General features: G+C 36.9%; 1 protein-coding gene across 3 annotated transcripts in view; it reads left to right on the forward strand.

Moving 5' to 3' along the window:
• LOC121962930 (NGFI-A-binding protein 1-like) overlaps window positions 1-26106 on the forward strand; it is a 43741-nt gene extending 17635 nt beyond the window's left edge. The window contains exons 1-9 of one of the 3 annotated variants that reach the window (XM_042513258.2): window positions 4302-4475; window positions 4669-4843; window positions 13364-14166; window positions 14252-14385; window positions 14572-14623; window positions 16497-16616; window positions 18997-19165; window positions 21536-21685; window positions 22704-26106. In XM_042513258.2, coding sequence (XP_042369192.2) covers window positions 13366-14166; window positions 14252-14385; window positions 14572-14623; window positions 16497-16616; window positions 18997-19165; window positions 21536-21685; window positions 22704-22780 — 1503 coding nt within the window. In that variant the 5' untranslated portion in view covers window positions 4302-4475; window positions 4669-4843; window positions 13364-13365 and the 3' untranslated portion in view covers window positions 22781-26106. Of the gene's footprint in view, window positions 1-4301; window positions 4844-13363; window positions 14167-14251; window positions 14386-14571; window positions 14624-16496; window positions 16617-18996; window positions 19166-21535; window positions 21686-22703 lie in introns of those variants that run through there. The other 2 variants (XM_088074604.1, XM_088074603.1) reach the window with 2 other exon arrangements.
• The last annotated feature ends 1133 nt before the right edge of the window (window positions 26107-27239 follow it).

Below are 27239 nucleotides of genomic sequence, written 5' to 3' on the forward strand. Positions count from 1 at the left end.
ACAAAAATCATGAATTCGGTCTAAAATTTGTATTTATTTTTGGGAAGTTGTTGCATCTGTGTGATTTTTGACCTGTGCACTTTTCACACTGCAATTCTTTTTTTTTTCTTGACTACCACATAGTTTTTGTACGAAAATTAAATTCTCTATACGCAAACAAAATCATCTTCTTATGCAAACAAAATTATTTTTGCACTCAAATGATCTTTGTAAACAAACAAAATGATCTTTGTTAAAAAAAAAACCCAAAATGATCTTTGGACACACAAAATGATCTTTGTAAACAAACAAAATTGTCATTGTTCACAAACAAAATGATCTTTGTACACAAACTAATTGATCTTAATTCCACCAATGAAATGATCTTTGGACGTTAATGAATGATCCTGAACCTGAGCAAATTGGCTCAGTTTTATTTCTTTTAAAATGTAGGAAGAAAGTGGTGAGCAACTAAATACGTGCAAGAAATTGGTAAAAAAAAAAAAAAAATTACACAATTTATACCAATTTAAGTTTGAAAAAACATTAGCAAGAAATTAAGGAAAAGTTACTGACCCAAAAAAGGAAATTAAATTAAATTTAAATAATATTATCTAGTAAGAAATTAGTAAAAAGTTAGAATAAAATTATCTGCAAAGAGGAAAAACAAAGAGGAAAATTAGATGTTGTGCACAATTTCTGTATATAATTTTAACTATATAATTATGAGAATATTAATTCAGTTTTTTGGACATTTTCCATATTTTTTTGATAATAAATCTAATCATATTTTGTGGTCATTTTGTTATGCCACCTTTTACAGATGTTTTTTTTTTTTTTGCAATTTGTGGGCCATTTCTTGCCAAGTTGCTCATTATGTTTTGTTTTTTTTGTGTGTGTACGTGTAGTACTCTGCAGTATTGTGCATCACGATGAACAACACGTGACTGTTGTCAGTTTTTCTTGGTAGAGAAAAGTTGAGGACAATTTTGTGTCCGGACAGAGATCAGCTGTTTCTGTCACATTGGGGAAAGACTTTACAGCAGATTAGCCAAAAACAAACCAGTAACGTTTGCGCACACACACACACACACACACACACACACACAGACTGTAGAGAGGGCTTCCTGCCACTCACTCCTGTGTGTTGGAAACCATTTGCATGCGTCACATCACTGAAATCTGAATTGACCATTTGCATACAGGCCCGTTTCATTGACGTACTTGTGTGGCGTTTAACTTTACTCACGTGAGTAAAAACTACTCAGATAGGTATCAGCCTGTGGTTCCTGTGACATACGGCTGTGTTCTGCATATTCATCGTATGACACATCACCGTGTGAGTCTTTGACATCGACCTTTTCACTGAGGAAGACTGTGAGATGCAGCTGAAAGGCCTGAAACAAATATTGAGTCTGATACTGTTTCCAAAGGTCAATAATGATACCTTCATGAACAGAAATACAAACACATTTTATTTTGAAAAGTTCACATACTGCATAAACATGAAAAAATGACACATAACAAAATATTCAAAGACGTAAAAATATGGACCCGCTAACACATTTTACATGATGAAAATGTAAATACAAAAACACTCTGCATACTTATGTTTATACATATTAACAACAGTTACAGATATACGAATGCAGAGGTTTTACGGCTGTGCAGTGCTGCATGTACGTACAAATATATTTACATTTAACATGAAAATTTACACATGGACACATGAAAATATACCCTTAAAGAAATCACACATAAACTTAATCTGTACACTGAGTATTGCAATTTAAGAGTGTGCAGTGTGAAATAATAATAATGATAATAATAATACTAATAATGTTTATTTTTATAGCACTTAAAACAATATAACAAAGTGCTTTACACACAAAATCACAATAAAACACAGGCAAGATGTTAAAAAGCAAAAGTATTACACATGCATACATACAGGGAGTATATGTAAAAATACATACATCTGCGCAAGATTCTATAGCAAATGTACCACCAGCACCACCACTACTACTAGGCTACTACTACTACTACTGCTAGGCTGCTCCTACTACTACAGAGGGTTGTATATGTTAAAAAAAAAAACTTACCCGTGCACTTTTATGCAAAGAAAATATACATGTGTACAAATTATAAGCCGCATAGAGAATATACATATTTTAAAGCATATATCTACTTTACATATTTAAAAAAATATAGAGAGAAAATGTTTTATATACCAATGCTGTCATTTTAAACAAAGAAAATATACTTATAACTAAATTATATATATATATATATATATATAAGCTAAGTTTTCAGATAGAATATGGTACTTTTACAGGCATGCAGGGAGTATAAGTAAAATACATACATCTGTGCAAGATTCTATAGCAAATGTACCACCAGTACTACTACTACTACTAATGCTGCTACTGCTAGGCTACTACTGCAACTGCAGTGGGTCATGTTTGTTAAAACACACACACACACACATACACACACATACACACATACATAAGAAATGTGGGAAATTGTATACTATAGAATATACTTATTATAAAGCATATATACTTGCCTGAACATATAAAAAATGTATAGAGAAATTGTTTAATAGCCTATATAAAACTAAATATATAAAAAGTATTTTCATCCTGCCATTGTACACAAAGAAACTATGCGCATGTGCACATTGTTTAAAATATAAATGAGTTTTTCAAACCGGATGCAGCGTGTAAAACTGCACAGTGATCGATCCGAATATCTATTGACTATCGGTTTTGACAATATTTACAGCTGAGGCTGAAATAATGAAGTATTCTCCGGCACGATAATTTAGTTTGAGAACATGAAGTGTGCAAACTGCTGTGTCTCTCTGTGTCTCTGTGGGTGTTGAACCTGCCTGTGTTTGGTATTCCGTGCAGAAAGCCTCCCACGCCCCGTGTGTCCGCCCACGCGCGGATTTGCGTCACGCAGGGAGCAGCGTGGGCGAGAGAGAGAGAGAAAGAGAGAGAGAGAGGCTCTGTGGCAACCGCGCGGAATATCCCACTTTACTGTGCTGCCCGCGTGAAGCTGCGCGGGCACAGCGCGGCACAGACAGGAAGCGGTGACAAAATAAAAGCATGGGAAAGCTGGTTGAAGAGGTACTTTTACTCAAGTCAAAATAGCAACACAATTTAATAAAAAAAAACTCGATTAAAAGTACAGCATTCTAGTAAAAGTACCTAAAATATCCAAATAATAGCCCTTGTCCCTTTAAAGAGTTATACATTATTACTATTATTATTGTTGTTATTGTTATTATTTGGAATATTATTACTTATTCTATAACATGTAAGCAGTATTTTAATGTTGCATGCAAAGTACTTAATTTACTGTTACATAATTTAATCTGTAAATTGGTGTCATGATTTTGTACTGATCACATTGTGTTTGTAAAAAGTGCAATATTAAGTTTTAAAGTCATGTCAAACTGACATATTCAAGTCAATGAAACTCTACTTCATTACAGTACTTCGTTAATGTACTCACTTACTTTCCACCAATTATGTATAAAATAACGACTGTTATTATTAGTAGTAATATTAGTAGTAGTAATATTTATGAACCACCTTCCAAAACGCAGTTACAAAGTGTTTTACACTAAAAACAGAACGTATTCAAGACAGGAATGAAAAAAACTGAGAGCAGTAGGCACAAAGTTAAAACAGAGTAGCACCAAAAAAGTCATGTTTTGGGTCACAATTCATAAAATAAATATTAAACAGATTCATATCAGTTCATGTTTTTTTTCTTTAATTTTGGTTCCTGTAAAATTTGTCTTGAATTTCATTAGGGTCAGCATTTTTTAAAACAAGCATTGACTCTAACTTGCCTAAAGATTTAGAAACCTGTTTGTGTGCATACTTTAAAAATATAATTGGTATTTGTCTAAGCCTCTCAAACACCTTAAAAAATGCTCAGACATAGAAAGTAGGTTTATATAAAACTAATTGGTAACATATTTTCTTATAGATGAAATTTCCCAAATACCTCTTGAATTAAGGCCACCAAAAATTACATCACAGTTAATTTAAATAAAATAAAATAAATCATTCTGCTTTTTTTTCATATTTTGCTTACTATAAAATTAGTCCTGAATTTAATTCCATTTAATTCCGGTCAGCATGAAGAAAAAAAAAACCTTTAAAGCTCTTAAATCTAACTTGCCTGTTTAATTATTATTTACCATAAAATATGTTTTCTATTGTAGATTTAATAACATGCACTTTATTCCAGCCTTTATTTTCATGCTTATCAGCACTGCTTTTATTTTGTCACGGCGGCCGGAAGTGTGTGTTTGCGCGTGTGTGCGTGCGGTTTGACGGCGGTGAACAGTGCAGGGGAGTGGAGAGACGCTGGGAGAGGACTGAAACACTCACACACACTCACACACACACTCACCCATACACACACACACTCAACACACACTCGGAGGAAGAAGACGCACCAAAAGACGCACGAAGGTCAGCGGCTTTTTTTCTTTATCTGATATTCTGCGCTTTTCTTCCTCTCAGCAGCAGGAGAAAGAAAAAGTTTCCAGAGAGAGGAAGAGGAGAGGAGTGTCGCTCGCTTTGAGCACGCACAGACAAGCACGCGCTCTTTGGCTTCTTTATTTGTGTCCTGGAATAATTTCTCTCCGCTTGATTGTTTTTTTAGATAATTTTTAATTTGACGCGCCTTGCTGTCCCGGGGGACCCCTGCTTCTTGTGCGGGCTTTTTTTGCACAAATTCACACCCCGGGCTGTGTGTTGATAAACAGAGAAGAAGAGGGAGAAAGAGCAGAGGAAGAAGCGGACCAGGGCGGACCAAAAGGGGGCCAAAAACTCACCAGGTAGGCACAATTAGACATGGCTCTAATCCTGCACGCGGCTGCAGCTGATGATTTTACCATTTATTGTGGCATATTTTGCAAAAATAGCACCACATAACCTCAGTGCTGATATAAATACTGTAGGTAATGCTTTGTAGTATTATAGCATGACTATAAAACTCTATTTTTGAATTTCACAGCGTGATAAAACAGCATTACTGAGCACCACACATGGAGACTAAGGCATGAAAAAACCTTAAATCTATAATAAACTGAGTTAAAAATAGCTCAAACCTCATAATGTGATTACAGACCTACTCCACAGACAATATGAATATATTTGAAATACAAAATTAGATTAAAAAAACACAATTGCAGGCACTCGTGCAATACAAATGTGAATATTTTAGGATTTAATGTGCCATAAAATGTGATTGAGCACCATTATGCTATAGGAATATTAAAGGGATTATTTTATGTTTTTTAGCAGCTGTACAGACATTTTGAACACTGAATATTTGTGCTAAATATTATGTTAAGATGCACATATGCATGAACACATATTTCCCAGGTCACAGTCATGATTACACATTCAAACATTGGGAAATCCCATCTGAATCACAGTGAAATCAAAGTATTCCTCACTTCAGATGGTCTGCTGCGTGGCACTCTTACCTGGAAAACCACACATCAGCCTGTGTGTGTGTGTGTGTGTGTGTGTGTGTGTATGTGTGTGTGTGTAATCCAAACGTGTGTGAGTGTGTGTGCACCTATTGTGGCTGCACACGCCTCGCTTCTTCAGGTGAACAGCCGAACTCGCTAAACTCGCTTTTGTGGAGAAGGACTTCAATTAGAGCCTGCCATTCATAGCCACCTATTACTCCCTGAACACACACACACACACACACACACACACACACGTCTGCTGTGATAAAAACTGGAGTAAGATGGCAGGCTGATAAGTATCAGTCTTGAGTGTTTGTGATAACAATAAGCACTATTTTCTCACTCAAGTCAATGAATCCGGTTTCTATTTGCAGAATAAGCGTGCGTGCCTTTTTAAAGCTGCAGGAGTATTTTATGCTCCAGACAGGCTTTGACGATCTACCTGCTGCACACACAGGAGTTCACACTGCAGCTATATATAGGCATTCAATTCACACGTCTGCGCTTTATTGTGAAAAACCAGCAGAAAACACCCTCTGTGAAAAAAGAGGCGACCTCTGTGAGCTGCGTTAAGGCTGCAGCTAACAAACACTTCCATTGTTTTGTCGGTGGATTTTCAGTAGAGGTGACATACTCATCGAGTCCAAAACACATATATCTTCAATTTACTGTAATATCTGTTAACCCTCTAAGACCTGGATCAAACTCAGTTTCCCTGCGCTGCGTTCACAAGCCTTTCACAAGCTTTAAAACCTCTGTGATATGAGAAAATGACTTTTAATTTTTTTTAAACTTAGGGAAAAACTTAAGTAGCAACTTGTCAAGAAATGTCAAAAAAGTATTATTAAGAATTATCAAAAAAAGGGGGAATTTTGTGTGAAAACTACACTAATGACTCTTACAATATATATTAAATATGTATATAGATAGATATATTCATTTTCTTCTTTTCTTTTTTTATTGTTTTTTTTTTTTTGCTTCTTTTTTCATTTTTTTCTTTTTTGCTAATTTTTTGTCCATTTCTTGTTGAGTTGCTGGTGAGAGAAATCAAACCAATCTGCTCTGGTTTCAAAGGGTAAAACAGAAGCATAAAATCCTAACTTTTAAGAAGCAAGGACCAGAGTTTTTTTAGCATTTGCACTCAGAAAATGATTAATCGGATGTTGGATCGTATTGTTGCCGATTAATCGACAAACCTCTGCAGCTGCAGTTAAATTTACACAGCAGCATAATATCTCAACAAAATATCTGTTTGTCTGTGCTTTATTGATTTTAAGGCAAGGGAATAGGTTTTGTTTCTACGCTTGGGGGAAAATATTGAGCATCAAATACTTAATTCCCCTCTTTCTGATGATTTTCTGTGCACTAATTTGTACTGATTTTATACGTAGATAAAAGGTGTTAGTGTTGTGCGATTAGTGCCTGCTAAATCTCGTCAGACTGTTGAAAATCATCTGAACTTCGTCCTTTCGTACGTTTTCCAAACTGACAGGACAGTTGCAGCTTCTTTTCGCAGCGATCGGTCAGTAAAGTATGAACCAAAAGTTCTTAAACTGCGTCTTTAACTTTTCAAGATGGAGTTCCTCCAACATCTAAACCTTTCAGACGTTATCGGACGCTTCGTAAGGATGTAAATAAGAAAAACATTTAAAAAAGCCCCGACGTTATTCATCTGTAACTCTATTCAGAAATGACTCTCAACATACAAACCAAGTGTACATTTACTGACGTACTTTAATTAAGTACATATTATGTCTTTATACTTCTATTCCTCCACGTCTTAGAGGAAAATGTCCTTTAACCTTTTGAAACCTGGACGGATGTAAGGTTTTCTTGTGCTGCATATCCTTTCACAAGTATTTGAACCTTTAAAACTCCAGCAAAAGGTTTAATTCTCTTCGAAAACACGGCAAAAGGAATGAGCAAATTATAGAAGTTGGTAAAAGGTGACAAAAAAAACAAAACTGAAAATTAACGTTTAAAAAAGGACAGAGAGAGAGAGCGAAATATTAGAAAATTAACAAAAAATAGAGAAAAATGTCCTAGATTTGTATTTACAAGTATTTTAATTATAAATTCAAAATATTTAATAAAATATATATCTTTTTTTTTAAAGAGTGCTTTTTTATTGTTTGTTTTCGTTTTTTACTTCCCCTTTTTTCCCTAAATTTCACATAATTTTCTTGTAATTTTTTACTTTTGGGTTAGTTATTTTTTTCAGTTGCTCTTTCCTTCCCATTTTTTTGGTAAACAAAAAACAAAAGATCTACGGGGCCAAAAATCTGCCGTCAATATAATTTCAACTTAAAAGAAATTTTTTGCAAGGAGCAGCAGATCTTTGATGCTCCTTCCCAAATAACCAGGAGACAGAAAATACTGTCCAAGTTTCAAGTTTCAATCAAAGTTTCAACAACATAAAGCTCAGACCGAAATGTGACATCAGGACCAGGAAACTAACTTCCCCTCTACATTTCAGTGGGATCATATTTGCAGAGCTGTGGATATTATTTGGATTTTACCAAACCTGATGCTGTAATCACTTTGGTCTGAAATCTCTTTTGTTTTTTTTAGCTTTATTAGTCGACCTTTTTGTCATAAATCGTGAGATAAGTTGCATCACGTTTTCCGCTTGTTTCTGCTCGAGTTGGTTGTCGCTGATGATGCACACGATGAACTTCCTTTCTCTCGCTTGACGTTACTTTCCTATCGTGATTTTCGCCGTGTCACCACTTTCGTGTGCAAAAGCTCTGGTTGAAAACGAACTCATGTTAGTGTTGACGCAGGTGATGAAGATGGAAATTTGGCAGGTTGAGAAGGTGTTACAGGAAAATGAGCGTATATCTGGATCTGTTCCTACTCATGTCAAGAAATTCTCATTGTACTTATTTTGTAGATGATTATAAATGTTTGTATGAGAACATGTGTTTGATGTTGCAGCATGTTTGGTGATTCATCACTTTAAGCAGCATGTATATCCTTCCAGTGTGAAAATTCAAACTCAAACATTTTTTTATATTTTAGAAACAGCTTTCAGTGGAGTTCCAGCTAGCCAAATACCACACAGGTAGACCGAAGTTTACTGGAAGTGGCATGCAGAGCAGCCACAGCAAGTAGGTTGTTTTTAGATGATCAACCACCAGAAACTTCAAGCTCCATGGTGACAACTTATTTTATTTTATTTTATTTTATTTTATTTTATTTTATTTTATTTTATTTTATTTTATTTTATTTTATTTTATTTTATTTTTTAATAATACTTTATTTCATTTTTTAACATAATAATAATAAAAAATAAAACAACAACAATAATAATGTCAATAATATTGATAAAATAACAGATTAAATAATGTAGCAGGAAAAATGACTGGTACTACTTTTAAAAATAAAATAGAAATGTGTAAAACAGCTAAAGAAAGAAATAAACAAACAAAAAGGGGAAAGGTCGGTGTAAGTTATCAGGCGAAACTCTTATTTTGTTTTTTGCAGTGAAATAAGGCGGTATTATATAAATGAATAAAAACTCCTCGGCTCAGCTCGAGCTCTTAAAGTAGGTGACAGAAATAACAAGAAACAAGGCTTCCAATGTCCCAAAGTTCAAAGTTCAAAACGGTACGCCGCGTCGCCCGGGGCCAGTTAGGGGCCATCGGGGCCCTCTATCGTCAGCTGTGAATCTATAATGCTGCCATACTGGGCGGGTTTTCATTAACCCTTAAACTGCACAAACTGAAGTTGCAAATATAAAAACAAGTCAATTTAAAAAAACGCTTCCATTTATTGCAAAAAAAAGTTTTTACGCTCGCATAAGTGGGCATTTCAGGCAATTCTGATAAGCTATATTCAGCAAAAACTGCTCTGGAAACACTTTTTAGTCTTTTCTAGGTCACATGATGCTGTGTCTATGAGCTTGTCAGGAGGAACTGGCTCCCTCATGATGCAGCAGGAGCTACAAGAGCTGTTATTGCATCACATAACTCTGAGAAAGTTGAGCAGATCATCCGGAAGTTTTAAACCCATAATTCCTCTGTGAAATCGTGGACAATCAGCTCCCAGATATCCGTCATACGTAGACGCTTCCACGTATAAGGAGCTCGTCTTTCCATCACGGCTCCATAACACGCCTACGTGGCCTTGGATGGAAATAATAACAGCGAATGTGGTAGCTGCAATAGAAATAAAACTGCTGATGTTTTGAACTTCCATCGCCATGGTTACTGGGATGTTATGGGCAGAGAAGTCGCCGAAAAAACATCAGTCAGTGGAAACACAGTCATCTCGCTATTTCGTTTTAGCAGCATTTCGAAAATATCACTCAAATTTTGCACAAATCTGTAAGTGAAACCGGCTCTATTAGTCCATCCATAAGAGGGAAACATCGATTTATCAGCTGAACATCGATATCAGTCGATATTAGAGCTGTTTGAGGCAGAAATGAGTTGATGTTTTCACAATAAAATACATATTACAGAGGGACCTTTTTTATGTGAAAGGTCATTTTAAAGGTTGTTTCATGAATATGTCTGATTGAATTTTTGCTCATTTAAAGGTAGTGTAAAAAGGAGCAGAGTGACTTTAACCCTTTGAAATCTGGGCAAATTCATCCTTTTTTAGATGGAAGGATGCAATAAGCAATGAGAGAATAAATTACCCAAAGTTTGCAAAAATAATTAGTCAAAAGTACAAGAAAATAAAGAAAAAAAGGAAGTTAAAAAATGTAAATGACTTTTTAAAAGTGCTTAAAATTTTAGAATAAAATTGTTACATAATTCAAGATAGGTATTCATGATCCTTGTAAATATAATTAAAAAAAAGTCCCTAGACATTTTTCCCTAGCTTTTTAAAAATAATTTTCTAAATCAATAATTTTTTTTTAAATTTGTGGAACAGTTCTTATCAAGATGCTCATTCCCTTTTGTTCTATGTTTTTGAAAGAAATAAAACCAATTTTCTGAGGGCTGAAAAGTTTACATACTTGTGAAAGGAGCTCCAGGTTAAACAAGGTCAAAAAAATCAAACAATGATTTCTGTGTCGGCATTCATAGAACAACAGCTTTCGCAAGGTAAAGCCGATAACAGTGGCCGTTTATTTTGTTGCTGTTGTTATTTATTCCCCCTTTGTACCAGAGAAACAAAGAAATATTCATTATAGAAAAAATAAACGACTGTTTTAAACTGTGACACATAAACCATTTTGTGTTTTTCGAGGGACAGGTGAGAGATAATAATCGCCTGTTTCATTTGATTTTTTTGGAAGTTGGAGATATTTGATAATGCATTGTGGTGGCAGCCGGCTAATCAAGGGTTGTTGGTTCAGTAAAAAGCTTTTAGCAGCAGCATTTGGAGTAGCAGCAGTAGTATTTGTGGCTGTAGAGATTGTTTTAGTCTCCTCTCAGGCTCTAGTTGTCATTTTGCGGACTCAGTCAGGCTGCGTCGAGGCCTGCCTGGCTCCCTGGGCTGAGGCTCTCCGAGCCTATTCTGGGCGAGGCGAGCCCACCACCTACACATCCTGCAGGGGTGGAGAGAGGCATGTGGTCCTCCCAGCAACCCGGGCCTGCTGACTGCCACTCCTCTGTTAGCGAGGCCTCCGCAGGGCCTCACATGCACATAGGAAGAGCCGAGAACAAGCCTCCACTTTGGCTTTTTCCACCAAATTCAAGGTGGCAAGCGACAAGCGTTTGGCAAGGATCAGAGTGTTTTTTTTTTTTGCTTTGTCAGGGTGGAGAGTGGAGGCAGAGTGAATGACAGTGGAGATAATTACTAATCTGACAGCCAAACACATAACAAGAAAAAAGTTAATTTACAGGGTTCTGCAAATGTGGAATCTGCCCTGATGTGAGCAGAGAAACACTTTTAAATATGACACGTTTTCAGCATTTCATTTCTGGTTTCAAGCAGAATGAGGCGTTAAACTGCTGCTCAGTAGTGAATCAATGCTTTGCAAGTATAAACAAAATACAAAATTAGCTCTGTAAAAGCTGCTTTGTAGTCTTTGTGCTCAAAACTACATATTTGTCCTCTTACCTTATTATCAATCTAGATTGATTTTGTGCTTTTTTCCAAAATAATGGAACTAGATGACACTTGTTTGTGTTGCTCAAAACGCCAAAAAATACAGTCTCTTTTCAGAAATCATGACTCTGTTAATAATAATCCACACACTTTATTGTGAGCAGTTCATGTAGGAACTGTTTTCTTTGCACCAAACTAAACTGCCAACTGAATCACCACGCAGGAGGAAGCGTGCGTCTACCGCTATCTAACAGTCGAGGTCGACGCCTTTAACGTTTACATCTCGTCACCATGGATTCATCAAAAAGATCTGGATACAACTCTGCTAGCTTAAAAGCAATCAAATAATTTCATGTTGTGTTTTTTCTTCTTTTTCCAAAAAATATAGAACTGAATGGATGGATGAGGTTTTGACAAATACAAAAATGTATCCACTGTTTTACAGACATCTCTTTCCCATGTATGTCAATAGGAAAACAAGGGGAAAACTATATTCATAATTATCAGAATTATATTTAAAATTATGTTAGAAAATTAATACATTTTTAAGCCCAGTTTACAGTAATTTTTCCAATTATTATATATATTTTATATTTATTCATTTATTACAGATTTTCAGGTAATTTTCTTTTTTACTAATTTTCTGCAAATTTTTGCATCATTTATTTTTTCATCGCTCATTGCCTTCTTACCAATTTTTCTAAAGAAATTTAGCCATTTTCCCCAAGTTTTAAAGCGTCGGTGTGAATCCAACATATTATTAGCAAAGACAAATTAGCCTATTCATAAAATAAGCCATTTAATTTACTGTACACAACATTAACTACAGAGCTGGCCATCAATCTTGACTGCTGAGGGAAATATGTTTTGTCCCTTTAGCTAATGCACCTACAGGGAGTCATTTTTTGTGTCTTCATCCAGAACATGAAACATGAATATTTTCAAGTTAAAACTCCTGAAAAACAAGGTCAGAGCAGAAATATGGAAGTCGTACCTGGTCCATTCAGTCTAAATATGTAGGCACTCATGGCATCAAATTTAACCGTTTCACACACCTGCTGAGGCCTGATAAACTGCAGTCACGCACCTGCCAAAACTCATATGTGCAGTCCAAATATAACACGTGTGCATGTTTCAGAAATCTGCCTCCATGTTTACAGCTGTGAGTTTGGTGCAGAATCAGACACGAGCGCAGAGAGAATTTGTATTTTTCAGTTAAAATTCAGTCTTTTTGCTAAACTAAGCAGACCAGCTGCTGGCTCCTGCTGTCAGAAAGCAAACTGGAAATGATCTTCTGTTTTCCAGGCCTTGAAAAGTCATGGAACTTCCTGAAATCATTGAGAGTTTTGGAAAAATTCACAAAAATGTGTTGTCTGTAATAAATTTAAAGTACATTAATAGTGAATTAATTTTCTGTAGCTGACAACGTTATGTATGTCAAACATGCATGTGACAATGTTTTGCCTTCTAAACTCATGTTTTTGTGAGAAAAAATAAATAAATTTGTGCGATTCTTTTTTCCCTTCTTTTTAGGAAAACATGTTTTCAGAAACTGTAAAACTGAAGATATTGTTGGATTTACAAATGTGTCACTGTTCTTGTACACATGATGTGGGACGCTGAAATATGATTGAATAGAGTTTGAATCTTTGTCTAAAAAACAAAAAGTAAACATTTTGTGTCCCTGAAAAGTTTTGGGTTTTTTTTAGAAATGTTTTGATGATTTTTTTTTTCTCTTTAAAGTTTTGGGCGATTTTTAAAGAAAACGTAAAATAAATGATGCCATTATTCTTTTGTATTCCCAAAATGTCAAATGTGTCATCGTTCTGTGAAGCTGAGGTCTGATGTCGAATTCTCGCCCTCCCTCAGGTATGGCGGCGGTGTTGCCGAGGACCCTGGGTGAGCTGCAGCTCTACCGGATCCTGCAGCGAGCGAACCTGCTCTACTACTACGAGGCCTTCATCCAGCAGGGCGGCGACGACGTGCAGCAGCTGTGCGAGGCCGGCGAGGAGGAGTTCCTGGAGATCATGGCGCTCGTCGGCATGGCCAGCAAGCCGCTGCACGTACGCCGCCTGCAGAAGGCGCTGCGGGACTGGGTCACCAACCCGGCCATCTTCAACCAGCCGCTCACGTCGCTGCCCGTCTGCAGCATCCCCGTCTACAAGCTGCCCGAGGGCTCCCCCACGCTGCTCAGCGCGCAGGACCGAGCCAACACCGCCAGCGTCAAGATGCCCAAAGCTGTCGCCGCCGCCTGCTCCGACCCGGGGAAGCTGGACGTGGCGCGGGACAAAGTGTCAGCTGGGTCGCCCCTACAGGGCAGCAGCGAGGCTCGCTTCTGGTCGGGCCACAGCAACGACAGCGAGCACAGCTTATCGCCGTCGGACCTCGGCTCCCCGTCCTCACCAAGAGACGCGTTAGAGGCTCTGGACGCCGCCGCCGTCCAGTCAGTCCTGGAGTGCGTGGACAGGATGGCGCCAGGACTTCCTAAGACGGACTTAGCGGAGGTCAAAGAGCAGCTGAAGAACAACAAGAAACTGGCAAAGATGATCGGACACATCTTTGAGATGAGTGACGACGAGCCGCGACGGGAAGAGGAGATCCGAAAATACAGCGCCATCTACGGACGCTTTGACTCTAAGAGGAGGGACGGAAAGCACCTGACGCTGCACGAGGTCGTCCACAGAGAAACCTTTGAGTGTTGACGGTGAGTTTGTCCTGCGGGATCTTTGACGTTTATGTTGTGTTTGTGATGTGCAGCTGACGGTGAACGAGGCGGCAGCTCAGCTCTGCATGAGGGACATGGCGCTGCTGACACGGCGAGACGAGCTGTTCGGACTCGCACGCCAGATTTCCAGAGAGGTCACCTACAAATACACCTACCGCACCAGCAAGTGAGAAACAAAATACTTTTTATTAGCAACTTTTACACAACAATTTTCTTCAGAATGAAAAGAAATTTCATCTTTTCTTAAATGATGCAAGAAATGTCATTTTTTTAAATGAATTTTTTATTTTTCTCTGAAAATCAGCGCTTATTTTGGAGTAACTAAAGTGTGTTTGCTGATGTTTCCGTGCAGGTCTCGCTGTGGAGACAGAGACGAGCCGTCCCCTAAAAGGATTAAAACAGAGGTAAGGTCAGCGGCGACATTAATGCTATTAATGCTTCTACTCAGTGAAATTAAAAAAGGATGGACCAGAATTCATTTTGTTATTTGCTTCAGATAACGTGTGTCGTTGAGTTCTTCTAGTTTTCTCCATGAGCTGTAAGACTGCAACTAATGATTATTGTCATTGTCCACAATCTTATTAAGCACCTTAAGAAACAGAGTTTATATATATAAAACAATAAAATGCTAAATAGAATAATAATAATAATAATAATTCAAAATTACATAAATAAAAATACAAAAAACACACAAACAAAATAAAGCCGAAAATAACAACAACTGAATGAAGGATTTTAGTCAGCGGAGGTCTGGATTTTAAAAAAAGCTCTCGTTGTGCCAAACATTTTTTAAAAAAAACACTGATTTTTAATGTAAAACTGCTTTTTTTTAGTGTTTTTTCCAGTTTAAATCAGCAGACTGAGGAATCCTCCACAGGAGAAACTGACTGTAATAATGGCATCGCTTCGTCTTTGTTATTGTTTTCATAAAGAGATCGCCAGCTGCAGAAATTTACATGTTGTACCTTAAAATCTCAGATTAAGATGTGAATAAAGAAGATTTTGTGTCAAGAATCCAGCTCAAAACTTAAACATGCCTGAAAGACATTAACAGTTTCTTAGATTTTGTGTTTTTCAGTGAGGTAGAATAATTTTTTTTTTTTTAAAATAAAGCTATTTTGAGGGAAAATAAACGTATGAGACACAAAAACATTATTGCAAACAGTTTTCTTTTTAATCTTAATGCAGATGGATGAAAACATTTTTGGGGCATTTTGGACTTTTTTTTAGACAAAGCAAGAAGTTGAATTGGTACTGAAAATAACAGTTGATTGCAGCTGTCGATATTTTAACGGCTTTGAACCGTAGTGTTAATTCCTGCTCATGCTGCATGCCCAGTTCTTCTTCTGTGTTCCAAAGAAACCTAAAAAAAAGTGTAATTTCCTGTGTGACGGCGTTTCCAGATAATGTTTAAAGATTTTCTGCAGGTTAATCACTGCTGTTTTAAAGTAGTTTGATTTGAATAAAACAAACAGACAGACTCTTCACTTTTAGTTGCTTGTGATTAATAACCTTAAACAAACGGTTTAATTTTGAGTATTTAAAATGTAAAGACAGCGTTGGCAGATGGAGCAGCTCGAACAGCCTTGAACAGAGTACAAAGCCATCTCTCCTGACACACTTGGCTCTCGGAGTCGTCTTTGAATGGCTCCTCTCAGTTTGTAAACCGATGATCGAAAACATGTGGCGGCGAGAGCTCTGCAGGGATTTTAACCACGACGACGAGCTGCAGATGAACCGGCACCTGCTCGCTAAAACGACTCTGAGCTCCCAAAAGAAGAAAGACAGAAAAAAAGGGGAATTCCTGCCAAATTCACTTTCAGGCCGCCGTTCTGCAGAGTCAGAAAAACTCCCAAAAACGCCACTTTGTTTCATCAGTTGTTTTATTGTCAGAGGAAATGCAAATAGTGTGGATATTTGGTACTGAGATAACGTTATTTTATTTGACATTCCAGGTATAGATTTTATTTATTTATGTAATGCTTCTTCAGAACTATATTTTATCGCTTTTTAAACAGAAACAAAGGAAGGATGGTTAAAATGACGTATATTATGATAGTGGTACATACCTATGTGCATACGTTAATACATGAAAGTAACAATAATAGATCTATTATAATAAAACAAATATTAAATAAATGTAGTAAATTATTAAAAAAGGTTTAAAAGAGAAGAGAAAGACACCATAATTACACTGAATTTTGTGTTTTTCTTGTTTTTTAACAAAATCTTGTTAGTTTTTATGTCATTCCTTCATAAGTTGCTCTTTCTCTTCAGGAGAACTTTTTCGACATCCAGGAGGCGCTGCAGGCGATCCACATGAGGCAGGAGATGCTGAGGGAGCAGCTGGCCTGCGCCAAGTCGAAAGGAGAAGAAACCGTTGGACGAAACCTGCAGGTAGGCCAACAATTAGCCTAATGCATATATATATATATATATATAAACATAAGTATAATTCTCCCTAAACCTGGAGCCCACAGCCGAGAGGTTATTTTGTGGGCATAATCAATAATCAATAAATCAGGCACAGACTTAAAAAAAAAAAAGGAGTGGATGTCGCCTGCATGCGGAAGTAGCTTAAACCTGCAATCTTCCTAATGACCAGCAGGGGGCAACTCGAACAAAAAAGCTTACGTAAACATTTAACAATGAGGCTAATCAGTAAATGGACAATTAACATCTCAAGGAGAGCTCATTAAACTATACCTAATCATCAAAGCTATTTTTTTAATGGAAAAAGTGTTTTAAAATTAGAATAATTCCATAATGTAATTGTAATAATGATAATCAACTATAATTATAGTTCTTTCCAAACTTTTTTCTTTTTCCCCCGTGACTTTTTCCCAAGCTTTTTTTATAAAATAGTTTTCTAAATCTACTAATTTCATGCAATTTGTGCAACACTTCTTATTACCAAGTTGCTCTTAGCCTTTTTTCCATGTTTGCTGAAAGAAATTACACCAATATTTTCGGGACTGAAAATGAAATTGAGGCTTTATTAAAATAAAGAAATATAAAATCAGAGATGAGCACAGAGGCTCTGTAATGCTGAAAAAAGGCACGTCATGTGTCGGTTTTCTCAGATTTCCAGGTCAGCAGCTGTTTGTGGATCCAGTTTGATCCCAGTCAGGTCCTTTATTGGTTTCCAGTGTCTCTGCTGCTGCGGCTTGTTCCTAATTAGAGCCGCAGTGTGGGAGGAGAGCTTTATGATAACTCATTAGTTCATGCAAACACTTTGTGGAAAACACATGCTCCTTCTCCGCTCTGTGTGTGTGTGTGTGTGTGTGTGTGTGTGTGTGTGTGTGTGTGCAGCAGTTCCAGTTGTCATGTCGATGTGTTTCCTCATCAGAAGAAGAGATTTCATGGCTGCAGTCACACCGCGGGCCTCTGAGCCGCCGCTCGTCCCGTAATAATCCGAGCTGACAGCGATGTGCGGACTGACAATGAGATTTTTTTTATTCCGGCACATTTCAATGAAACCGAGGCGTCGACTGTGTGTCAGTCTTTGCTTCCCTCGACCTCCGTGTTAATGCTCAATGACGGCCTCGAGCTGGAGTCATGCCTCTCAAGGCTGCGTGCGAGCGAACGCACACGGCTTCTTTTATACCTGTGAGGATTGCAGCTGGAAGAGACACCGAAGGTGAAAAGTTTCTAATCCGCTGTCACAGAAGCTCAGAAGACTTTATTTCTTTATAGTCTTTTATCCTTTCACGTTGTAGAAAGTGAAGGGTTTTTTGCACATGGAGAACTGGGGCTGCAACAAATGATTATTTTCAATTAAAATTGTCAAAAAAATTGTGAAAATCGTGATCAGAGCTGAAAATTACGTCTTCAAATTGCTTCCTTTGTCAACTGAAACCCAAAGACTCTTAATTCACTATCATAAATTGCAAATTCTTACGTTTAAGATGCTGAAACCAGAAAATGTTTTACATTTTTACACTAAAAATACATATATGTCATTTTTTTCACAAGATAAAAGTCTCATAAAGATTAAAAATCTCCTTTTTTTTAGAAGCAGCCTGACCGAGACGGCAACACAAACATATTAACCACAATAAATACAAGCAGACAAATTCACCTGTCATACAAACAAAAACAAGTGAGCAAAACATCCAGTTAAAACGCTACACGAAAAAAGTTATAATCCTCATCTCTGTGAAAATTTGAGGGGCAATCATAGTGACCAGTAGCACTATTTTCTTTTTTTCCTCCTTTCCTAAAATGTGCAATTACTAAAAGTAAATGTTGACGACTAGGAACGAAAAAAAACATCAATTGTTGACACTTTCCAGCATTTCTGCTGCCCTGAGATCTCTCACAAACGTCATTCCTCAGGTATCATCGAAATTTCCCGCCTGAACTACAACTTTAGCCGTTCGTGTGCTCGTAACTCGGAAATACGATATTTCAGAGGTGCATGAAGGCAGCATTTGTCCTAATAATCAGGCTGAATTATCATTTTAACTCTCACTTCTTTGCCATCAGTATCTGAACTGCTGAATTTTTAAATGTTTTCATGCTGTAAATTTTACGTACAGATTATGTAATTAACAGATCTTTTATTTTACTCACATACAATTAAATTTTTATGATAATGGCGGCATTAAAGCTCGGGAAAATATTAAACCACACACAGAAAAAGTCAGCTGTTTTACTTCCTCTGCAGGAGTTTTTCATTTGAGTTGATCAGACTGACCCTTCTCGAGTCAAATCATCGAAATTTACAGGAAAAACAAAACTGCCATTTTTCTAATGAACCGTTTGTGTCCTTCAGATGCAGCTGGAGCGTCTGCTGGCGAGGCAGATGGAGATCCTGCAGGACGCCGCCGTTCAGGAGCGACTCCAAGCTCTGGACTGGAGGATCCCCCCCGCCGCCTTAAAGTACCTCAACGACGCGCAGAACACCAACGGAGCCGCCGCCGACGCCAGCAGAGACAGCCAGGGTAGGACAGCAGTTTAAATGCTGTTTCAGTGCAAAATTAAAAATCACAATATTTCAGTCTGGATGTTATAAAAATCTCCATTTTAAAAGCAGTCTTACAAAAAACGCCCACACGTTAACCATACGGCAGAAAAAACAGTTTTGATGATCAATTTACATATTTAATCATTTATCAATAACAGTTTCAGCTTCTTAAATGTGAAATTTTAACATCATTGTCAACTTTTGCTTGACACATTTTTTAAAAATTTGGATTTGATGGTAAATCCAAGTCATTTTGGTGTTGGTAGAGTTTGTCGGGACCTTTAAACGTCCTGGTGTCTTTAACCTGTAATTTTAACGGCAGAAATAAACAGAATTTAAACAGACAGAAAAGGAAAGTATTTATGTAACCATCGTCGAATCACAAAATCAAAGGAAAATGACCACAAAATGAGGGGAAAATTACATCAAAATCAAGGAAATAAGACCACAAAATTAAGGAAAAATGACCACAAAATCAAGGAAATAAGACCACAAAACTAAGGAAAAATGATCATGAAATCAAGGAAAAATGACCTCAAAATCAAGGAAAAATTATCACAAAATCAAGGAAAATGACTGATCGGCTCTCTGCTGCCTCTAGAGTCAGATCAATAGAAAAAAACAGCTGCTGTTTGAGAAATGGGAGCAGCTTGATTTTGATCTTTTTGGTAGATTTGCAGCTGATTTAAAGAGTATTTTCGAACAGCCACAGGATGTGTTGGTGTCTGTGTGGATGGAAACGACACCTATAGGTGCCGATTCTCCGCCCGGCCGCCGCAGCTGTCACTTTTTATCTCAAACGCAGAATAAAGAGGAAAAAAAGAAGCATCATTATTCAGGATCGTACTTCTCCTCCGGGCCTCATCTCATTTTCATCCCTTTCCTCCCTCACCCACTCCCGACAGCTCATTATATCGCTGTTCCCACAAATCCCACAATGCACCTGTAATTATCACGCCCACGCCTGTTTACCTCCAGCCAGTTGCCCGGAGGGGGGCGTCTCTCTCTCTCTCACTCTGTCGCTCTTTCCGTCTTCCTCTCTCTCTCCTCCTCTTCTTCTTCTCTGTTTTCCTTCCTCTCTTTCTTCTTTTTGTCCCTTTTTCTTTTCCTCCCTGTCATTTGTCATTTCTTTTCTTCTCCTTGTCCTCTGACTGCCCTGACCTCCTTCCTCTCTCACAGTTTTTTATTTTCTCTCCGGTCTTTTCCTCTCAATACGTCTCTCTTAACACAATTTTCCTTTTTTTAATATTCTCTCCACCACATTTCCTTTTTATTTCTTGTATTTATTACAGCAAAGAAATAAAATATCAAGAGAAGAACTGCTTTAGGTTACACATCCACATATTTTTGGAGAAAATTGCTAAAAATCAATAACATTAGGCCTTAGAGATTTAAGTCGGTGCTTTTTATCCAGCATATTTCAGCATGTTTTGCTCAAGATATTGTGTGCAACAAACAAGAAAGACAGCAAGACTTTATTTATACAGAGTATTTAACTCCAACGAATCGCATTCATTAAAACAAAAACAAAAAAACTCATAAAATAATAATTCTGATGAAGAATAAACCAATAAAAGCTTCTAGCTTCTGCATCCACACACTTGATCTGAAAAGCTGGTAAAGTCCAAACTTCACAACATGCTGTTATCTTACAAAATATTCTGCTTGAATCCGTATTTGATTGTGTTTAGTTTTTCAAAAACAGCTTTTTCGCTGCAGTCACACTCACTTAACTCACTTAAAAGTATCGTCACAACGCACACTTTCCCATCATTTGCATGATTTCCACATCTGGACTGAGTAGTTTTGAACTTGCAGTTAAGTTTGCTGTTTTATGATCCAAAATGCAGATGTCACTTTTTGTCACTCGGCAGGTTTTCATCACAGATTTGTGCAAAACTTGAGTGATATTTTTTAAAACACAATTGTGAGATGACTGTGTTTCCACTGAGTGATGTAGTAACCATGGCGATGGATGTTTAAAACATCAGCAGCTTTATTTCTATTGCAGCCACCGCACTCGCCGTCATTATTTCCAATCCAAGGTCACGTAGGCGTGTTATTGAGCCACAATGGAAAGAAGCCTTTCTCTTTTTTGTGCTAATTTTTTGGTAATTTTCTCATACTTTATTTTTCATTACTAATTTTTTGCTATTTTGGGGGTCATTTCTTCTTAAGTTGCTCATTGTCTTTTTTCCATTTTTGAAAGAAATCAAGCCAATGTGCTCAGGTTTCGAAGGGTTAAGTAACGGTTGAGTAATAAGGAAGACGTGCTGTCGTGCAGATTTGAGCCGAGGAAAACAAGAGTAACTCTGCTCGTCTCTTCTGTCTCTTTTCGTCCTCTCAGATGAACGACCAATCAACCTGCGTGTGGTTAGTCAGAGCATGCAGGAAGGCGACCTCCCATTGGGCAAGCAGCTAGCCAATGAACTGAAGCGCCATCACAACCACAACAGCAGCAACAGCAACACAGACGAGACCAAAACACCAGCAACAGGTCAGTGATGGCAGACGTCCAGCTGGAGCTGTTAGCCAAGTTAAGTTAAAAGCATTTTAAAAGGACGAGCGCGCTAAAGCTCCTTTGTGTCCTTAAAAAGTAATAAAATATGGGGTTAAAGGTGCGTATGAATCAGAGCACATCACGTGAGCCGGCTAAGAGAGGTTTAAGGGTACAAAAGTGGTAAGAGCGGCCGGATTATGTGTTTATAGAAAGGAATTCAAAATTCAAAAAATAATGACCAAAGGAATCAAACAAGAAATATTTTTAAAAATCTATTAATTATAATGTTCTTATTAGTTATAATGTTATCCTTCCCTTTATTTTTCGGTGAAGTGTGGGCATGATTCATGACTGATAAAATAATCAAGAAGAATTTGAAATATGCATAAAGATAAATCATACTTTAATTAATATAAAATAACAAAATTAGATTCAAATTCAACGCTCCTTTGTTACGTGCTGTGTGTAAAATTCATAAGACAATAGACCAAAAGAAAAAAAACAAAAACGTCTAAATATTTGTAAAATTTAAGTGCTCTTATGAAAGTAACGAAAAGTGCATTAAAAGTTAAATAAAGTTATAGATAGGCTCAGCGAGTAGGTCTTTTAGTTGATCAACATAAAATCAGAGAATTTATTGCACTGAATTTGTTCAAAAGTAATAATGATAATTTAATAATGATAAAGTTATATAGCAATTATCAAACAAACCTTACGAATGCTTTGCGCTTAAAAATCAGAAAAATACACACACGGGAAATCATTTAAAACACTAACAGAGAAGAAAATTAAAAATGTAAATAGCAAAAAAAATACAAACACAAAAGAATTTTTTTTTAAAATGGTTTGAGTTTAAAAACATAAACAGAACAAGACTTACGGGCAATTTCCGGAGTAAAATATACTGCTAAAATCATTCTGTAAAAAGAAATTACAGGATGCCTTTCGTCTTTACTCTGTGAGTTTTTACACAAACATAAACCTCTTTGCTGACGATACTGTCCTTTATCTTCAGAAAACGGGACGTCGCAGCGAGCGTCCAGCAACGCAGAGAAGAAGACCATCAAGTCAGAGCCGGAAGACTCCACATAGTGCCTCCCGCCTCGCGCTCCCACAACCCCCCACTTCACTCTACTCACACTTGACAGTATGCAGTTATTACCCGTCAATAGATACTAAGCAAGCACAGCCACAGTAGAGCCTTAACAACCAATGTTGCCTCATGAATAGCATTTATTTTTCTTTTTGTTCTTTTGTTCAAAAGGTATTTGCCAAAGCACCTGGAGAGCACGTGGAGACGCCGCTCAGTGCTCCGCAGGTCTTTGTCTGTTGATTAATGGTACACGTTAGCTGTACATGTAATTTAAGAGCGATCTCTGTGTGTACTCTTTACCTCCTCCTGGGTGTTTTATTTGTCGCTTTCTGCGGACGGCCAGGCTGCGGGCTGCGATGCCGGGGCTGAGTCTTAACTCACACGTAGATTCAGAGATGAGGAAAAACAGAAATGTCGGCTGTGTCGCTGCACGTCGTCAGCATTTTGGTAACACTTCATATGACTGCCATGTAGCCTGTGTTTTTTTATTTTTTTACGGCCTTCGTATCTTAAAACCGAAGCTGTTGATGCTGCCGATACTCTAAAGTGTTAATCCCAAACAAGTTTCTTTTGTTTAGCAACAAAATCTTGGTTTGATTTCTTTTAAAAACATGGGGAAAGATGCGATTTGGCAAGAAATGTCCTGTTAATTGAAAAAAAAAATAAATAAAAGATGGCAAGAAAATCACCTAAAAATTATGGAGGAGGGATTATTAGATAATTACAAAAAAAAAAAAAAAGGGAAAAAGGTGACAAAAAAATGACCTGAAAATTAGCCACCAGGGATTATTAGATATTCCCAAAAAACTTGTTAGGAAAAATGTAATTCATATAATTACATATTAAAAAATATGTCACATGAAAAACAAATATGTTAACCTCTTTCTTAAGGACATTTCGTTGCTTATTTTCTCTTTTGGGGGCTTATTTTGGGGTAATTTTCTTGTAACTTTTTTACTAATTTATTATAAATTTTTGGGCCATTTCTAGTTATGTTGCTTAATGCCTTCTTAAATGTTTTTTGAGATAAATTCAGCCAATTTGCTCAGGTTTCAGAGGGTTAAAACACATGCATGCATGTGCTAATGTTGATGGAAAAGTATTTGAGAGATGCAACTGTTGAGAATTTTTCATAACTTTAAAAACTTAAAGCTCTCTGCAAGCAAAATGTTCTTATGAGAGTGCGCTGATGAATACATTTTTACCAAAATCATTTTTTTCAGGGTCCCTCCTACAGGAGAGACGACATGGCAAAAGCACCGATGCTGTGAAAGTCTGAGTACACTTTAACCCTTTGAAACCCCAGAAAACTGGCTTCATTTCTTTTTAAAACAGAGGGAGAAGGCAATGAAAGAAGTGACCCAAAAATTAGCACGATATTAGTCAAAAATACAAGAAAATTACCTTAAAAATAATTTAAAATAATAACAAAAAAGAAAAGAAAATTGAAGTAAAAAAACAAGGCAAAAAAGACTTTGAAAAAGGTGCTTAAAAATTGAAATAATTCTGTAACATAATAATAATAAAAAAAGATCATCAGAAATATAGATTTTTTTAGGCATTTTTCCCAGAATTTCCAAACATAGTTTTCTAAATCTACTATTTTTTGCCAAATTGCTCCTTTCCTCTTTTTTTTTTTTTAAGTGTTCAGGGTTCAGATGTTTAAATATTGTGAAAGTCATATTAAAGCAGCACAAGGGAAATTTCAAGGGGTTGATATCTGTTTATTTATTGTAAGAAATGTGGCTAAATTCAACTTGATTGCATATTTTCCCTGTAACGTGCAGCTCTAATTACATCAAAGTCATGTTAGACATATAAAGTGTTACCTACTTTTGATATTTATGGCGTCCAGGAAGTCACTTTTCATTTCCGTGACTTTACAAAGCAACTGGAATCCTTGTCTCCTATAAGACGATGTTAAAACCAGCAATAGCCAAAGATTTAGCAGCATTTCCCCGGCCGTCACCTGAGCCTCCGTCATTCTCCCAAATCTAACCCAAGTTGTCTGCACTTGTACTGTAACTCAGAGGCGTAAACGTACTGTAGGGAGACGAGTTAGGATTCAGCCCCTTTAGCAGGTTTTTATTTTGTCTTCTAATAGGAAACCAGGAGCGCTGGGATTAATCCTGCTCTCCTCGCTCGCTCTTGTCTCGTGTATATTTATGGAAGGTAATTTAAGAGGAGGATGTATAGGAGCTGTTGTGGAGGAACAGCAGGGGACCTCTGTCATTCGTCTTGGTAGGATGGCTGGGCTGGCACGCCGGAGGCCGACCTAATTGGTTCATTTCACTTTGTAATTTAGCTAAACGTTGCTGCTGGAGCCAAACCGGGGAGCATTTCAGGAAGATGTGTGTCTTTCTTTTCTTTTTTTAACTTGAAGACAAATATTAAAGAACTGTGTGGTTTTTCTCCAGCAGCAGAGCAACAAAAAAAAAAATCAAAATTCACCGGGGTCTGTAAATAGTACCGTGATAACAAATAGTGCTAGCCTAATCTCTCAGCCAGGGTTTGTCAAACTCGTGTAACTTTGCTGTAGATTTTCTCGGTGTCAATACGGTGTTTATGTGTGTAGAGCAAAAAACAAAAAACAAAACTAAAAAAATGTTTAAGTGTCATTGAGGAAAAAAAACAAAATACAAGTGTGAAAGTGTCTGGTATATAAAAACAGGCTTTCCATGATGATGATGTTGATTAGCCTTAGCTCCTAGCAGTGTTTAACCCACCTGTGATGGCCATCAGTGCATATTTCAAAGTGTTTTTGCTGTTTAGAGGTATAACAAATAAGTGTTCACTGTGTTTCTGTGTGTTGGCCGCACTGTGTAAATACGTCCGTTTGGTCCGAGACAATTTGGTCTAACTCTCCTCTCCCCTTCTACTCTCTGCAGATAGTTTAGTCCACTCAGCGTAACGGCAGACCAATGCAATATTTATGTAAGTAATAAGTCTTATTTGCATACTCTATGGATCCATTTTGTTGTGTGCTCAGTAACTGTGCGTCTGTCACCAACTTCAGGGTGGGCGCTCACCCACAGTATTTGTATTTAAAGACTTTGTGCTCTGTTCATGAAAAGGAAATAGCGAGGAGTTTTTGGGAGGTAACGCCGCCGCGGTTCGGGTACAAAATGGCACAAACACTGTCCTAGTTATCGATGTTTTCAGAGAATAGTCTGAACCTGCCGTCTCACTGCTCACTGTTCTCCTCACTGTTTATTGTAAAGTGATAGATTAGGCTTCACCTAGTTATGCACCTGTTTTTTAAACACTAATATATTTTATTTGTTATACAGCACATAAACATTAAACTTTATTTTTTTGAACTCTATTGTGAGGTGCGTTCTGTGATCAATGTTTAAAAGAGAAAATCGGAGCCGTTTGGACACATTCATCAAGGGCAGGGCTGATGTAAAAATATGCAAAAACATATTTAAAAATATGTAAACTGATTTGATGTTAACGGTGGGACGCGGGACTGGAGCGGTATGCGGGTACGGTCATGCAGGTATTCACCTCCCTTCTGTGCAAGCAAAGGGGCAAATAAAACATTTATGTCCAGTAGCAAATAGAGGTTTGCGATACCGCAAAATCTGGTTTCGACCCGATACCAAAAAATACAGGGCCAGAACCGCTGCTATAGACACCGACGCACACTTATAAATTTAGAAGTAGCTTTTTTTATTTAATGTACTTAAATAATCAGCTGGGCAAGTTTAATGATTGTATCTGATTTTTTACCCTATCCACCTGGAGTGTTTTATTTATTTATTTTTATTTTATTTTTATTTTTATTTTTATTTATTTTTTGTTTGGTTGGTTTTTTTGCTCTGAAAATGTTTGGAATTGACAATATTATAAATAAATTTACTATACACTATAAACTATAAATTTTAGAGTGATAAAAAGAGATATCCAAAATGTTCCTTTGTCAACACCTGTTTAAGTTTCTTATTTTTTCTTATTTTACAATATATATATATTTATCTTTAAAAGACCTTTTTTAAAATGTTTTTAAATGAAATGATAATGATTTTTTAAAATGAAAATCAATGTATCCAACATCCAGATTTTTGTCTTTAATTTAAGCTTATTTAATGACTTATTTACATATTCTTTTTATGCAAAAAAAGCACATATTTAAGTTTCATGATGATAAAAAAATTAAAGGATTATTTGCATATTTTCAACTAAAATATTAAAAAACTTGTAATATAAAACATAACTGTATTACTTCATGTAATCAAACAGGGATCTATTCAAATTTGTATCCTACACATCTGGATTTGAGCGCGGCGTGATGAGAAATGCTCCTTCTGCTTGTTTTCAAAAAATCAAACCGGTTTAAACTCAAAAATCGACACGACTCTGCCGGTGCCTTTGAGCAAGGCAGGGCAGCCCGTGTGTGTTCCCAGCGTGAGAGTGTGTGTGCACGCAGAGCGGAGCTGCAGAGGAGTAAAAAGT

This window comes from Plectropomus leopardus, chromosome 24 (genome assembly GCF_026936395.1).
Source record: "Plectropomus leopardus strain MGB_pleo_1.0 chromosome 24, ASM2693639v1, whole genome shotgun sequence".
NCBI lineage: Eukaryota > Metazoa > Chordata > Actinopteri > Perciformes > Serranidae > Plectropomus > Plectropomus leopardus.